The 14380-nt window shown below is 41.8% G+C and overlaps 1 protein-coding gene across 4 annotated transcripts; it reads right to left on the bottom strand.

Annotated features, from left to right (window-relative positions):
* Positions 1–3001: 3001 nt before the first annotated feature.
* On the bottom strand, positions 3002–10904 carry cabp1a (calcium binding protein 1a). Of its 4 annotated transcripts, XM_071909489.1 has the most exons (8): positions 7104–7134; positions 5731–5930; positions 4024–4054; positions 3766–3909; positions 3535–3644; positions 3303–3377; positions 3141–3213; positions 3002–3027 (listed from the first exon to the last, which is right to left on the bottom strand). In XM_071909489.1, exons 1-8 carry the CDS (start codon positions 7132–7134, stop codon positions 3002–3004), a joined length of 690 nt encoding a protein of 229 aa, XP_071765590.1. The 4 variants fall into 4 exon arrangements, with proteins under 4 accessions (XP_071765590.1, XP_071765589.2, XP_071765592.1 ...); XM_071909488.2 differs by lacking the exons at positions 5731–5930; positions 7104–7134 and adding an exon at positions 10182–10904; XM_071909491.1 differs by lacking the exon at positions 5731–5930 and having other exon boundaries at positions 4024–4067; positions 7103–7134.
* Positions 10905–14380: the final 3476 nt, after the last annotated feature.

Genomic DNA, 14380 nt, shown 5'->3' on the forward strand with positions numbered 1-14380 from the left:
AATGCATATGAAGCAAACAAAGAAACCTGCATTTGTTTTATGGTATATTTAAATTGTTTGCCACAGGTGCTGCTTTGGTTTTGGCAATATTTGCACGAAATCCACAGCAAACTCCTACAAGTTTGCCACAAAGTAATTTGCATATACGCTTACATGCAAACAGCTGTTGCTATCAGCTTGTGTCAATATTACTGCAGATTTCCAGCAATGTTTCTCCAGAATAATGACCCAAGAGCCAATGTGTTACAGTGCAGTTCTGTGGTGGGTGTTGTTGGGTCTGTAAGCATCATGAAATCTCCTGTAGGCCTCTTCCTTCCTGACGCAAACCTCTACTTGCACTGAACATCATAATGACCAAACTATGGTGAAACATGTTAGCATAGTTGTCACTACTAAACAAAAACATCTAGGCCTAGGTAAGACCAGAGCACTGAAGTAACAATGACAGTAAAGTGGGCAGTCAGTAGCCTAAATGTGTTAGTTTGACCCATTTTACATTAGTTTACAATTCTGCTGTCATCGTATCTTTTCAAGGAGTAATGACAGAATAAACCCTACACCAGTTCCATGCACTTTTCTGCTGCCAAATGGCTCTGAATATTAGCTGGAGGGATGAAACGCCTAATGAAGCTGTTGGAGTTGCTTGATAGCAGAGAAAAGCAAGCAAATAGTGCAAGGATTCTGTCTCTACTGCTCAAATAGTTATTTTGAAGGTAAAATAATGTAAAATATGGGGCATGTCCCTTTAAAGATTATTCTATACATTTTAAGGGCAATTATGTTATTTGCAATCTTTTCTAGGGCTGCAACTAATGATTAGGCTATTTTCATTGTTGATTAATCTGTCGATTATTTTTTTGATTAATCAATTAATCATATAAAATGTCAAAATAAAGACAAATGCCCATCACAAGTTACCAGAGCCCAAACTGATGTCTTAAATTTCTTACTTAGTCTGACCACCAGCCAAAACACGAATCTTTTCCAATTAAAACAGGCTAATCTAACCTTCAAACCTAATATGTTTCTAGTATAATGAATCTTCTGTCCAAGACAAATTAGTTTGCTGCCACACAGTGACTATAAGGTTATCTGCATTTCACCACTTGCACACTGATGTTCCTGCAGTGTCACTGCAGGTAAAACTTACCCAGCCTGCAGTCTCACCAGACACACGTATAAATAATAAATATTATGAGGAGATTTGTCCTCAGTAGTTAAACCAGTGAGTGACAGGCAGTACACACTACTGCTATGCTAGAATACTAACAATGACATTTTGACTAGGCACTGTAGACTTGGATCAAAGATGTTTGAGATCTCGGAAACAATCTATGTATGTGTGAATCTATGTATGTGTGTTTTCATTTGATATCCAAATAACACACACAAAACCAGTTTCTAGTATACGGTGCTTGTATTTTCTCTAACAATTTCACCACAGAAAAATGGGCTCCAATGTAAACATCTTTTATTTTTCTACAATTAACTTGGCAAGATTTGTTGTTTACTTTATAAGACAAAAATGCAAATGTGCATACTGTATTTAATAAATTTCTCTCTTTGGCATGCATAAAAACTTCTTACAGACAACACAGATTTGTGGAACGTTACCACAACAACAATCATATTGACATTGACATACAGTACAGGTACAACATAGTCACATCCACTCTAAATACAATTCACATATGACATTCCTGCTGTATGATCTCGGGCAGAGCAATATGGATTTGTAAAAACAGAAGTTAGTCTTTCCCAAAGCTGGAATCAAGAGTGTGAGAATTCAAAATTTATGTATCAGTCCACTACAGATCACCTTTTTGAGTGTAAAATCTAGTTGACGATCTGGATGAAGTGTTACAAAGAAGTGGTTTGTAACAAACAAATGCGGATGCCTTAAAACAATTATACAGCACAAGATAAAGAAAAAAACTATAACAGAGCCTGATGCCCACAGGGTGCAGATAATTACTGTTACTATGCGTTCTTGGTTCAATTTAATTGCATTGTGCATTATGTGCTCTGCATTACAGTCTGATGTGGGGTTGGTTAACCAGCTAATGCTAGTATGAAAGAACTTTTATACTCGCTGTAATTGTGATGTGACAACAAAACTTGAAACTGAAACAAGAGGATGAGTTCTCAGGGTTTGGACACATACTGATGCTGTTAGAGGAAAACATAGCAGGCTAGTGTCAGTGAACACATTGGATATCACTTTCCTCTGGATTCAAGCTTTGAAAGAAAGTCGTGCGTCTTCAGCACTGCCCTTGATCTTACACATCTGGGAACAACACATGCGAAAGGTATTTTAGAGTGCAGTTTCCCATTAAGATCTGCTGCTTTCACGGCCGAGGCATCAGACAGTGATGCATCTGTGAGACTGGATTAGCACGGTGACAAATCACAGATGGTCACACAGTTACAATACAGGTGTGATATTGCCACATGGGTTCCTCAGTGGAGCACCAATGTCACACAAAGGACATTCCAATAAAACTACAGCGTCGGACGCAAACAAAGGGAGCGTGTTGGTAAAAGTTGGCACACGAGTGAACACTCAACACTGCACTCATCTTTTACACCTTACCTATAAACATTCACTCATACATTCCTGTACATCAAAGTGGAGACATTCTACAAGACACATAGTAATGCCATGTCGAGGTCGAGACAGAACGACAGCAATCTACCCATACAGTAAGTTATATAGTGAGAATTAAAGTGCAAAAAATGATAAGTTGGACAATCATCAGCTAGGCTACAGCAAATTCTGCCTCAGTTGAACTGGAGACCTTTTCAGGAAGAACACTTTTTGACAGAAAGTGTGAGGTGATTCCTCGCTCCGTAAGATTCAAGCAGTTTGAATTCCAGTATCATTCAGGTTTGGATGGCTCAGAGATCTTAGCATGTCCTCTGCTGTACTCAGTCAAGTATAGAGAGGGGCAAAGCTTCACATTCAGGACCGATACGTTTCTGATCAGTCGTTCTGTCCGTCTTAGCGAGACATCATTCGTACGAACTCTGTGAAGAGAGCGGGTGAGAGGGACAAAATGGAAGATGGTGAGTGCAAAGGGAGTCGTGCAGCAGTTGTACCACATTGTACGATATATAGCGCTGTAAATGTCCTGGTGTACCTTCAAAGTCAACAAGCCCGTCCCCGTTCAAGTCCACATCCCTCAGGATATCTTCTACATCCTTGTGACCCACCTGGGAATAAAAAAAAGTTGGCATTAAAAACCAGAGGGTATCCATAAAAGAATGGTTTAACTGTCAGTTAAACATAATCCAAACCTCACCTGCTGGCCCAACAACTTCCTCATTGCCTCCCGGAGCTCAGATGTGCTTATTGCACCGTCTCCGTTAGTGTCAAACTGACAGAAAGAGAGAGGTCAAGAGGAGAAAGCAGAGGAAGAGAAAGGCAAAACTAAGGTTAAGAATGGAAAGGTAAAAACTGAAAAGGTCACCAGAACAGCAGAGCAAAAGACAGCAGAACTCTTGCTCTGTAAATCTTTATCCACGGACTCTCACCTCTTTGAAGGCATCCTTTAATTCCTTTATTCCAATCATGTCTGCAGTTTCGGCGAGGAGTTTTGGGCCCATTAACTCTACGAAATCCTCAAAATCAACATGTCCTCCCACTTCAGAAAAAGAGACAGAGAATTTGATGTCAAAAATAAAACCATCACACAACTATAAAGCAAGACTGTAGCATGCAGTACCATTATTTGCATGATATACACAACGTAGTAACGTCCTTACAGTTCATGTTGATCTGCTGGCTCAGTTCTATCAGCTCCATTTCAGTGGGCATGTATCCCATGGTTCTCATACAGTTTCCAAGGTCTTTACAGCTAATGAAACCGTCTTTGTCCTTGTCAAACTCTTTGAAAGCGTCCCGCAACTCTGTTGAGTAATGACGCAGAGAAATGATTGGAGACACATGAAACTTGTCTTTGCTCTCTTTGTTATGACTTGCCATGTCTTCAGCCAAGAAAGAGAAACTGAACCCCGACTTACCATCCATCTCCTCTGGCCTCAGCTCTCTGTCCTGTGAGGAAATAATATTAAATCAGTGATGAGAACAACAACACATGAAAGTAGCAATCATCATGCATTATGAAGACACTCCTATATTTCTACGTATAACCTACAAAGAAACATACCGGAGACAATGCTGTGACTGGAGTGACTGCTAAACCAAAATCAGTGAGCTTCTCCATCTCTTCTATCTACTTGTGAATCTGAAGCAAAGGACCCCAAATCGTACAGGATGTCATCAGTGGAATGCAGCTCTCTCACACCTCGATGACACTAGTTCCATGGTACGGTAATAGACCGATCACTATCGAGCACGAGTGGGAAACGCATCCTCTCAGAGTTCACAGAAGAATGCGGCCGTTTCTATTTTTTCCAGCGCTTGCTTACAATGAACGCAACCTTTAAAGGGCACAGAGGGAGAGAGACATATCCCAGAGCCCTCAGGGGTTAACAGCGGGAGCAGTGAGAAGTGTAAACACAACACTCACTCTTGACGTCAGACCCAAAGAACTGCCTGACCGGAACCACTGACACAGAAAACACAGGAGGCACATGGTCCCGAGGAAGTGGAACCAGCCAGTCTAACGGGCCGGCACGCACAAGCACCACCTTCAAGTCAGTCCATCAGTCAGTTGATGAACCATCTTTGCCCAGCAAAACAAGAAGTCTTCACATAAAAAATGTCCACGTCCTGATCCGTCCCCGACCGATGAAGTATTTTTAGGTGCATTACTAATATTTATGATTGGTATAATTTATGATTTTCTTTGATGGTTGCAGGAAAGATAAACATCTTCAGAAAGGATCCTTAAAATTTGCCTAATTGTAATTGAGGTCAAGTTAATAATGTGATTGTGCTAAAATCTCCTTGTTGTGTCATTTTTACACAGGCATCATTGGTTAAATACACTGAATGCACAAAATATTAGGACACTTACTCTTTTCATTTAGTGCACTGATGAGGTGAATCTAGGAAAAGCCATTATCCCTTATTGATTTCCCTTATTAAATCATCAATCACAAAGGAGGAGATGTAGATAAAGAGAAGCAGAGGAGTTATAGAAGGATTTTGAAGCTTTGAGACAACTGAGATGTGGATTGTGCAAATACTTGCATCACTATACAGTATCTGTTCGACCCTAGACCTGATCTACAGTCCTATCACTAGATTTGAAAAACCTTACTACATGCACACTGCATAGGCATGTTGGAACATCACACATAATCATCATATGGGTGGATTCATTAAAGAAGTTGCATGTACTTTTCATGTATGTATATCATGTATGCTCATTGTTCGTCATTATATCGTTATGAAATTGGTTGTGATGACACATTGTAATGTGACAAACAAACATAATAGCTGCTGTTACATGCAGAAGCCTCTATGACTGATTTCTTGCAGCATTTTAGGAGCTGAGATTGAATCTCCAGGCAAATCTAAAAAGTTCCTTCCAGAAAGTTGGTAAGACACCATTCAAAAGCAGCAGTGGAAGTAACAAAATATGGCAATAGAAAATAGTTCAAAGGATGTCTACAATGTAGTGCTGATAGTTGTTGCCGCAGTTCTTTTGAAAATTATATATTTAGAAGAAAAATCCTATACAGGTTAGCTTTAATACTGATTTTAATGCAGACAGTAGCAGATAAAAGGGTGTTTGTGTGTGTGTGTCTAGACTTACGTACAGCCTGCCTGCTCTTGGCCATGCCTTTACTCAGGAAGATACAGGTTTGCCCAAGTATGTTGCTCATGAGAGCGCAGTTTTGTGTCATGGACACAAGGGACTCCTGATAGGGCCCAAGACCCCCTGCCTGGCCCCTCTCCTCACAGGACAGTACCCCTCTGAATCCCCTCTCAGCGTCCCGGAGCATCTTTCCAGAGGGGTGCAGGTGGGGGGGCAGAGACAGTGTTAGAGACCCGTAGCAGTTTCGGAGCAGAATGGACATAGAAATACAGGTTGAGAGAGGAGGTGTGAAGGAGGATATCCATGTCAGTGAATGTCGACTTTCTATATTCTTGACTGTAGACTAAATGTTGTGCTGCTGTAAGAGTGCACAGGATCTTCTGTGTGTGTGTGTGTGTGTGTGTGTGTGTGAGAGAGAGAGAGAGAGAGAAAGAGAGAGAGAGAGAGAGAGAGAGAGAGAGAGAGAGGGAGAGAACGTGTAAAATAGAGGAACATGGCAGGAAGATGAATCTGCCACATCAATAAAATAGCATGTTGCCAACTTTCCGCTCATTATTCATAACAGTTTACTTGCCACATTGTACGGACTGGCACTTCACACCTATACACTGTCACAGGGACAGTAAACACACATAGAAGCAGAGGAGAGAAAAGATTTCGCACAAGGGAGCAGGCTGCACATGTACTGAACACATTATGCTCTGAAGACATTAGGAGACATTGCCCTCTGCGAGACATACAGTCCTGGTTAGAAAATATTTTGTGTTGAGCACCAAAGGTCCATTAATCTAACAGGAGTTTGACAGCTACACTCCAGAGCCACTTACAATGAGAGCAGCGGTGGAGTAACCTTAAATTCCTAGATTACCAACATTACAAACAACCAATAGTAAGGAGTGCGGGTTGTTGTTTAGCTCCTAACTCCATATGCTAAACCCAAGCTGAGTCTAGTCTGACCATGATACACACTGATTTTTGATCATTTTAAACCAAGGCAAGGCATGTCTCACAACTATGCCCATGTTTGGATATAATGGGTATAAAAAGACTCTTCTAGTGGTTTTGAAATATGATGACTGACTCTATTTGCACTTTTAAACAGAAAGAACAAACAGTGCCCACAACTGCTGTATGCGGTGGAGTGCTACTAAATCAAGCGTCGTCGTCAACAAATTTTGCATGAAAGTCCTGGTACTGTTCAGTTTCACGCCCCACTAGAATGAGATATATTTCAGTTTGAGACCCTTCATGTGTATTTACATAATCATTTCAATTCAGAACTGCACACCACAAAATCCACCAAATGGAACCTTTAACTGAGAAAAAGAGGGTGCTGCATGCTATGAGTGCATCACAAAGATGACGATCTTACCTTTCTAAGAGGCGATTCTAAGCAGTTTCCCATACCAAAGGAGAAAAGACGTGCTAAAAAAGAGCATGAGGACCTTCCTTCTGTAAAGTCTACAGTTTGGGTTTTGAGAGGAGAGCTGGTTTCAGCAAGACCCATGAAGACGTGGGTGTTCACCTGTGTCTATGCCTGACTGAAAGAGTAGTGAACTGCAGGGTACCACTAGCTAGTGTGAATGAAACTAACAGTGGTAGGGGTAATACTAACACAGAGGGAGGGAGAGACAGAGAGAGAGTGAAGAGTGAGGGTGAGAAACTGCATGAGGGAGGGAAGCAGAGCAAGGAGGGAAATGGAGAGTTATGCCTATTATAGGAAAAAAGGATGATCCACTGTCTGCAAGTTATTTTCACCCAGCTGTCACAGTGGCCAAACTATTATAGTTATTCAATAAGCAGCAGAGGTGATACAACAAGTGAAATAGTTTAAGGATAAGCAAGAAATGGGGTGAGAGGATGCATGTAAATATAGTCAGCTATTCCATAAAGCTGCACCTAACAAGTAACCTTTGCTTTGGTTCGGCACAAATATTGTAAGGCGTTCATTTTTTCTAGGCTATGGAAATCTGTACCAGGCAAGTTGACTGAGAACACATTGTATGCAATGGCCTATTTCCAGTCTTGTTTTCCTCCTCACCTGCACTCACCTGCCTCTCAACACTGAGTCCCTCTCAAAAGGTTGCATTTGAATTCACATATTGATTTCCAAACACAACAACAAAACAATTATTTTCTATACAGCTGTACCTGGGTCTGCTCCGTTTTTCTTGTCTTCCACTACACCCCCCCCCCCCCCCCCCACCCCCCCCCACCCCACCCCACACACACACACACACACACTCATCATCCACTGCCCTCTGTGAACAAAGACAAGGTCACTCTGACCTCGCAGCCACATGGAGCCAAAGGGGATAAGAGGTAGAGATGGTGAGAGGCAGGAATAAATAGTATTGCATTCATATTGGAATCACATTCAGTTATAATCCATCAGTTACAGTGCTTTCTGATGAAATGCATATGTGTATAGCGCTACATGTATACTGTACGATTATTAAAATATTCAATATTCAAATTACAATGACAGTGTGACAATGGGCTAATAAAGCAATCTTTTTCCAAATGCAGAAAGCTAATGCTTCCCCTTCATGCGGGTTTTAAAACCATTTCTGTCCCCAGGTGCCTGGTCTCCCATCTGTTTTGCATGTATTTCCCTCCTGCCTAGTCCAGAAACCTAAATGACATGGAGCCAGTGCAACCAAATGATAACTCTATTTGTTTTGTATGCATTGTTCAAACGAAATGCCAAAGGCAGTGTGAGGATCTCAAACCATGTGTTACATTTCTGTCATTCAGCTCCTCTCCACATAGCTGTCTCATCAAAGACCTTATTCAGGTCACGCTAATGTTTTTACAGGCCTGCTCACAGACTGACTCACAGGATATTTGTAGAATAGGCTTTCATCAAACAAGTAGGCTTCCTTCCTTGGAGCCCCAATAGCCGATCTCCATCTTTCCATATTGAGCCCATTCGATGGCCAAGAGGTTCAGAAATCAGCGACCCGATTAATTCTCAAATTAAAATCCAGCCAAACACCCTATATGAAGGCAACTAGAATAACACCCACTCTGAATGCTGTGGAAGAGATTGGCAAGATTCCCTCATATACAACATATTATATCAGGGGATTTAGCAGCAAGGTGGACCTTCATGAAACCAATTCCTTTGAGAGCCCTTCAGCTCTGTGGGCCAAAATGATGCGAAATCATGTGTCACTGATAACAATCCAAGCTTAATATAGTTAGCTGAACTCTTTATCCTCAAATATCACATGATTCATTTGTATAAATAGCTTTGTGAGAGATGCGATCGACTCAAAATGTTCCTTTCATCATCACAAGGCACATCAAAGTGATTTCCTTCAAAGACACAAATCACTGTGGTCTTTCTGATTAAATGACGCAGAAACATGAATATATCTTGGTCTCCAGCCACACACAAATTAGCACTACAGAGATTTCTACCTCTCTGTCTGTACCGGCACACTTTATTCAGCCACAGCACATCGACTTTCAATAAACAGTCAGTGACGACAAGTCTGCCTGGTTGAGGAAATCTGTAGGAGGTAGCACTGTATCCATAAATTACATAATAAATGAATATGTAGAAGATACTTTTCCCTCTATAAGTCTGTCCAATAACGACAGTGTTTGCAGACTGCATCACAGACCACACTAGCCTATATTGATTGTGGGTTGGACGTCACTGAAGGCACAAGCACAGTTAACCACTTCACATCTGTGTTACTTTTGCAACAAGAATAACAACAAATTGCTCTTGTAGTTCATAAGCAGAACAGATATGGTGTGCCTCAGTGCTTTACAGGAACATCTATTATTAAGGCAAGTGAATATTTTCTTAGTGAGATTAAGCCTGTACCACAAAGAACAAGTGTTAAACGAGTGTTAAAAAAAATTGCTGTACCAACTGAGAATTGCCTTCAGAAGCCTATCAAGCAGTTCAATCCTTACAAAAAAGAACTGTAGTAATCCTATAATACAATTTTAGAAGGACACTATACAATTACCACACCAAAACTTTAAAATATGATGCAGCCACTATAGGTTAAAAAATACACCACAGACAATCCTATAGCTAGTGATACCATAGCAGATAAATATACCAGAATGTAGTACCATAAATCCATTATAAGTCCCTATAGGAGCATTACAGTGATACCAGGAGATAAAGATGCCATAAAGTCCAATAAGGTCACCACAAACTCACTATTGAGTTATCAATAGCACGTCCAGGATGGAGGGGGCACTACTTTATCAAGTTAGATAAATTAGGGTGGGGGGGTCAGGGGCCCAGAATTTATTGTAGCACCCCTGCACCTTAGACACTAAAAGTCTTAGGAATATTATAGGTGGGGTGATTTAGGCTACATTAACCAACTGAAGATATGGCATTTAATTGCCTTTATGTTTTTAGCAATGTTGTGATATGCATCGACTTGATGTCCCATAACTTGTACTACAGGCCCTTACCTGCCCGAAGAGTGAATTGAGGATGGTGCGCAAATTGACATCAGACGCAGAAGACGCCGCACTGGACCTCCGCGAGCGGCGAGAGGACCTGCTGGACAGCGGGACCAGGGAGCAGGAGGACGGGGACGGACTGCTGACCTGACCGCCGCTATTGGACAAACTGGCCCCCTTGCGGTCCCTCGGCTCAAAGAAAGGCGCCGTATCATCGTTGCTGTCCGACAGAGAGGGGACCCTGGGGACCGCGCGGGTGTGTGTGTGACAGCGACGGTGATGTTCGGGTTCAGGGGGTCCCACCGGTGGCTGGGTTTCCTCCCGGTTGGGCTTCCTGCGGTGGTGCCGGTGTGTGGGTTTGGATGACCTGCAGCGCTCCCTCACACCTCGGTCCGCGTCACCGTTTGGCTCCGACGGGTCGGGAACTTGGCTATGAGGGGCATGGGACCTGCTCTTGCCCCGGGTGGTTGTATTGTCCCGGGTGCTGAGGAGGGAGGGGTGGCACAGGGGTCTCCTCGCGCTGACGTCGCACTCGGCCGACCAGAAGGACTCCTCGGCGGTGTTGCTGCTCTGGAGAGCGGCGGGACGGTGATGATGCTGGTGCTGGTGCTGATGCTGATGCTGACTTCTCCGGCTTTCCGCTGTGCGTTCAGGGAGGTGTGTCGGTCTCCTCGCCGAGGATGATTTCAGTAAGGAGGTCGTGGATTCGGATTTGGGGAAGGAGGAGCTCATCGCTGCGGATCCGGTCTCGTCTGTCTCGGTGGGTTGATCATTGACAGCGTAGACTGTCGTTTTCTGTCCATTGTCGACCCATAATCTGCAGCAGAGCCTGCCCGCGTTAAGTTACATTTCACCACCTGATTGCTGTGCGGCAGCGCGGCCGGAGCGCGCGCAGACAGCGAAATACGGGGCACACACGTCCCTGCAGAGCGCGTCACCTTTTCATTGATGTGAACGCTAGTCTCTGACATCTTGACAATGATGTGGGTGTGGAGGATAGTAGGCTAGACCAGCGGTTCCCAAACTTTTTCATGGCAAAGAGCCACCAAATAGATATACATTAGACCATGGACCTCCCATTTGCTTTGCTGAGATTTCCCAAGGAACCACATGAGATTTTGTTATTGGTAGGCTATAGAATTGCATAGGTGGGGTGATCCACAATGAACAGAGTGAAACCTATGATCAAAATACTTATCCTTACACATTCTCTGGTTGTGCTCATTTGCAAGTTAAAGAAATGAAATCGAAATTAAACTATTCTTTGTTTTGTTGGGGACCCCTGGAACCCCTCATGGACCCCTAGAGGTCCCTGGACCCCACTTTGGGAACCACTGGGCTAGACTACTAAATAAGGAGGTAATGGATTCGCCTATGCATCTCTGACCTATATAGAAAGACAAATTTTATTACATTTCTGCGCCCTATAGGCCCGTCTGAGTATTTGCAACTCTATGACTCAATGATGTCTGTGTGTTTGTCAGTAGCCTAATCCTTATACATATCTCTGTGTATGGCCTGGAGCTTCAAACTGTTCTCCCATCTCACCCTGCAACACCTCTCTGCTTTCTCTCTCTCTCCTTCTCACTCACACACACTCACTGTCACACACAGTCACGCTCACTATTCTGATGTCCTACCCTTTAATGACACCGCAACCAACCAATTCCCTGTCTGTATCATATAAGCACTAAGGCCTATCTAAACGAGTTCTGTGTTATTATTGATGATTATTAGCATCAGCCTCTCAAGTTTGATGGAAACTTGAGAGGCTGATGCTAATAATCATCAATAATAACACAGAACTCGTCCTTCTATTGATAGATGGTATCAATAGAAGTTATGGGGCTTTAGATGGGGAAACGCTAATAGCAGTCAGAAAACTCAGAACTCATGAGCCTTGAATTTTATCACACAATATGACCAGAAGAAGAAAAGCCTTTCCCAGTGAAGAATGCCGAAATAATGGCAGCACTTGTAGACTCGAATTTGTGTTGTGATTCCATTTGCTTGGCTGCACAGACAGCTGTAGGGCCTAATATGAACCCGTTCCTAATTCACAAGACTCATGAACAGGCTCTGTTGAAACTGCTGTTTTTATTTAACAGGAACATATTTTTTGCCTCAGTCAGCATCGGAGTGCTTTTTGGCTTCATATCCTTCCAAGGCAGCACAGCTCTGACTGGAAATAACTGCTGTTATATGGAGAAAACAGAGCTCGGAAAATGTCATTGCATGCCTGCGCCTCCCTGTGCCACGAATATAAAACTGCATCTGGTTGCAAGTAAGCAACACAAATGTCCTCTGCTGGTGTCATATTGCAAAGTCTATTATCAATACCAGAGTGGTATATTTCTACAAAGAGCATTTGCTGAGGTCCTTTATTCTTTATGCGTGAACTGTTCAGTTTTTCAGATTGTACACTTTGGAAAGAAGAGAAGAGCTGTATGAAACAGCACTTATAGTTGGTTGATTCAGCAGCATGGACTAAAAATAAATGCAAGGCTACCTCTTGCTTCATATCTGTGTAATAGTGACACGTCTGACAACAAATGGTTAAATAAGATACTTGGCCATTTATTAAATGTACAGAAATACTGTTCAAAATCCACACAAGAATGAGTTAAAGGCCCAATCCTTAATCCAAATGTAAACAAAATGGAAGCCCCATCATATGTATAAAGCTAATGCATGGGGAATGACAATTTTCATACTCTAAAGTGGACTGACAGCACTGTTGATTTAAGACCTAATTATGGACAGCTCAATGTGAGTGTCAGTGTATTTTGATGTTGTAAACAGTTTGTAAATGTTCATATTCATTGTAAACATTAGAAATGAATAGATATCTTGAATTGTGACGGGTTGGGAATGCTGCAAAATGTTACTTTTCATATGCAACAAATCCTACCCTTTAAGATTGTGTGCATCCATGATATGCCGTTCAAGAATTAAGGATTGTGGCTTTAATAATGGATGTCGTCACCATATGGCGCCGAAAAATTACAGAATGACTAAACAGAAAAAACATCACTGAACAATATCACTTGATAAACATTTTATAGAACCTACAAACTGAATCTATCAAAATGACTTCATCATGGTTGGTGTTTTGGAGCGGAGAATGAAAATGAAATGCAATCACTTCACCTGTAAATCAAGACAACACAATACTTACAGCGTTTAAGACAATTATTTCAAAACATCTCAGATTGTATTGTTTTTACTCCAACCCTATTTACAGAAATACAAACCTGATATCAAATACAACCAAATTACAAGGATTTAGTAAATTTACCAAAAGCACTTCCCAGTGTTACAGCACAGGCCGACTCACACAATTTGATCTAAAAATGTGCTTATCTAACCATGTCTTGTGAAAGCAGGATTGATTCTCAAAAGGGGAGCACAACAAACTATCACACACCGGCAGGGATAATGACAGAGACATGGGCTGAGTCTGTAAACATTCATGTAATGTTTCACATTGGACCTCACTTATCAAGGAATATATGAGTGCATTTGTTCAGAAATTGCTTGGAAAATGATAAACACAAGGAAGCTTTTGGATATGAGATTTTTTTTGTATAAACGTTACGATAACACTGTGTGCACATGCAATGACCTTCTTGAGGAATAAATAAGTTTAAATATATGTAAACAGTTGTCAGTTTATTCAGGATGGTATAAGAACCGATTTGTGCGTCACATAAGCAACTCAACTCCAAAAATTGGCTCACAGAATGATGTTTGCGTGTTTAATTATGATCTGCCAATTATACGAGGTAACAGCTACTTAGTGATGTTTTTGTTATCTGGCTTGATGTAATGTGTTTATTAGAAACCTTTGCACAGTTGGCTTAAATGCAACCAGCACTGTGCAAACAATTCCTGCTTCTAAACTTTGGCTGTGAGTTTGTATCAATCATCATGGGCACAGCGTTCACCCCAAACATTTCCCCTTTCTGCCAGCGGGAGACTGTCCATCCATTCATGGCTATTTAAGTTTCTACAGTATGTTCCAAATGGCAAAGGGAAAATGTGCAAAACCCACTGACTGATCTTGTTTGTCTTTATTTTGAATCAAAATGTGAACATCCACTCTAGATAAAGCATGACCGGATATGCTGATTAATATAAAAAAAAGGGGATGCTTCTTCATTATCGGCTCAACAAAAATGATCAAACGTCTCATAGCCCTTGCAGGA

The sequence above is a fragment of the Centroberyx gerrardi genome, chromosome 8, assembly GCF_048128805.1.
Source record: "Centroberyx gerrardi isolate f3 chromosome 8, fCenGer3.hap1.cur.20231027, whole genome shotgun sequence".
Taxonomy (NCBI): domain Eukaryota; kingdom Metazoa; phylum Chordata; class Actinopteri; order Beryciformes; family Berycidae; genus Centroberyx; species Centroberyx gerrardi.

What these genes read in the sequence shown, in the direction of transcription:
- cabp1a (XM_071909488.2), bottom strand. Translation starts at nt 10,904, where the DNA reads ATGAGCTCCTCCTTCCCCAAATCCGAATCCACGACCTCCTTACTGAAA. An exon ending in TCAATTCACTCTTCGGGCAG is followed by an intron (nt 4,055 to 10,181) that starts GTAAGGGCCTGT and finishes ATTTCCTCACAG; the next exon opens with GACAGAGAGCTGAGGCCAGA. An exon ending in GAGGCCAGAGGAGATGGATG is followed by an intron (nt 3,910 to 4,023) that starts GTAAGTCGGGGT and finishes ATTACTCAACAG; the next exon opens with AGTTGCGGGACGCTTTCAAA.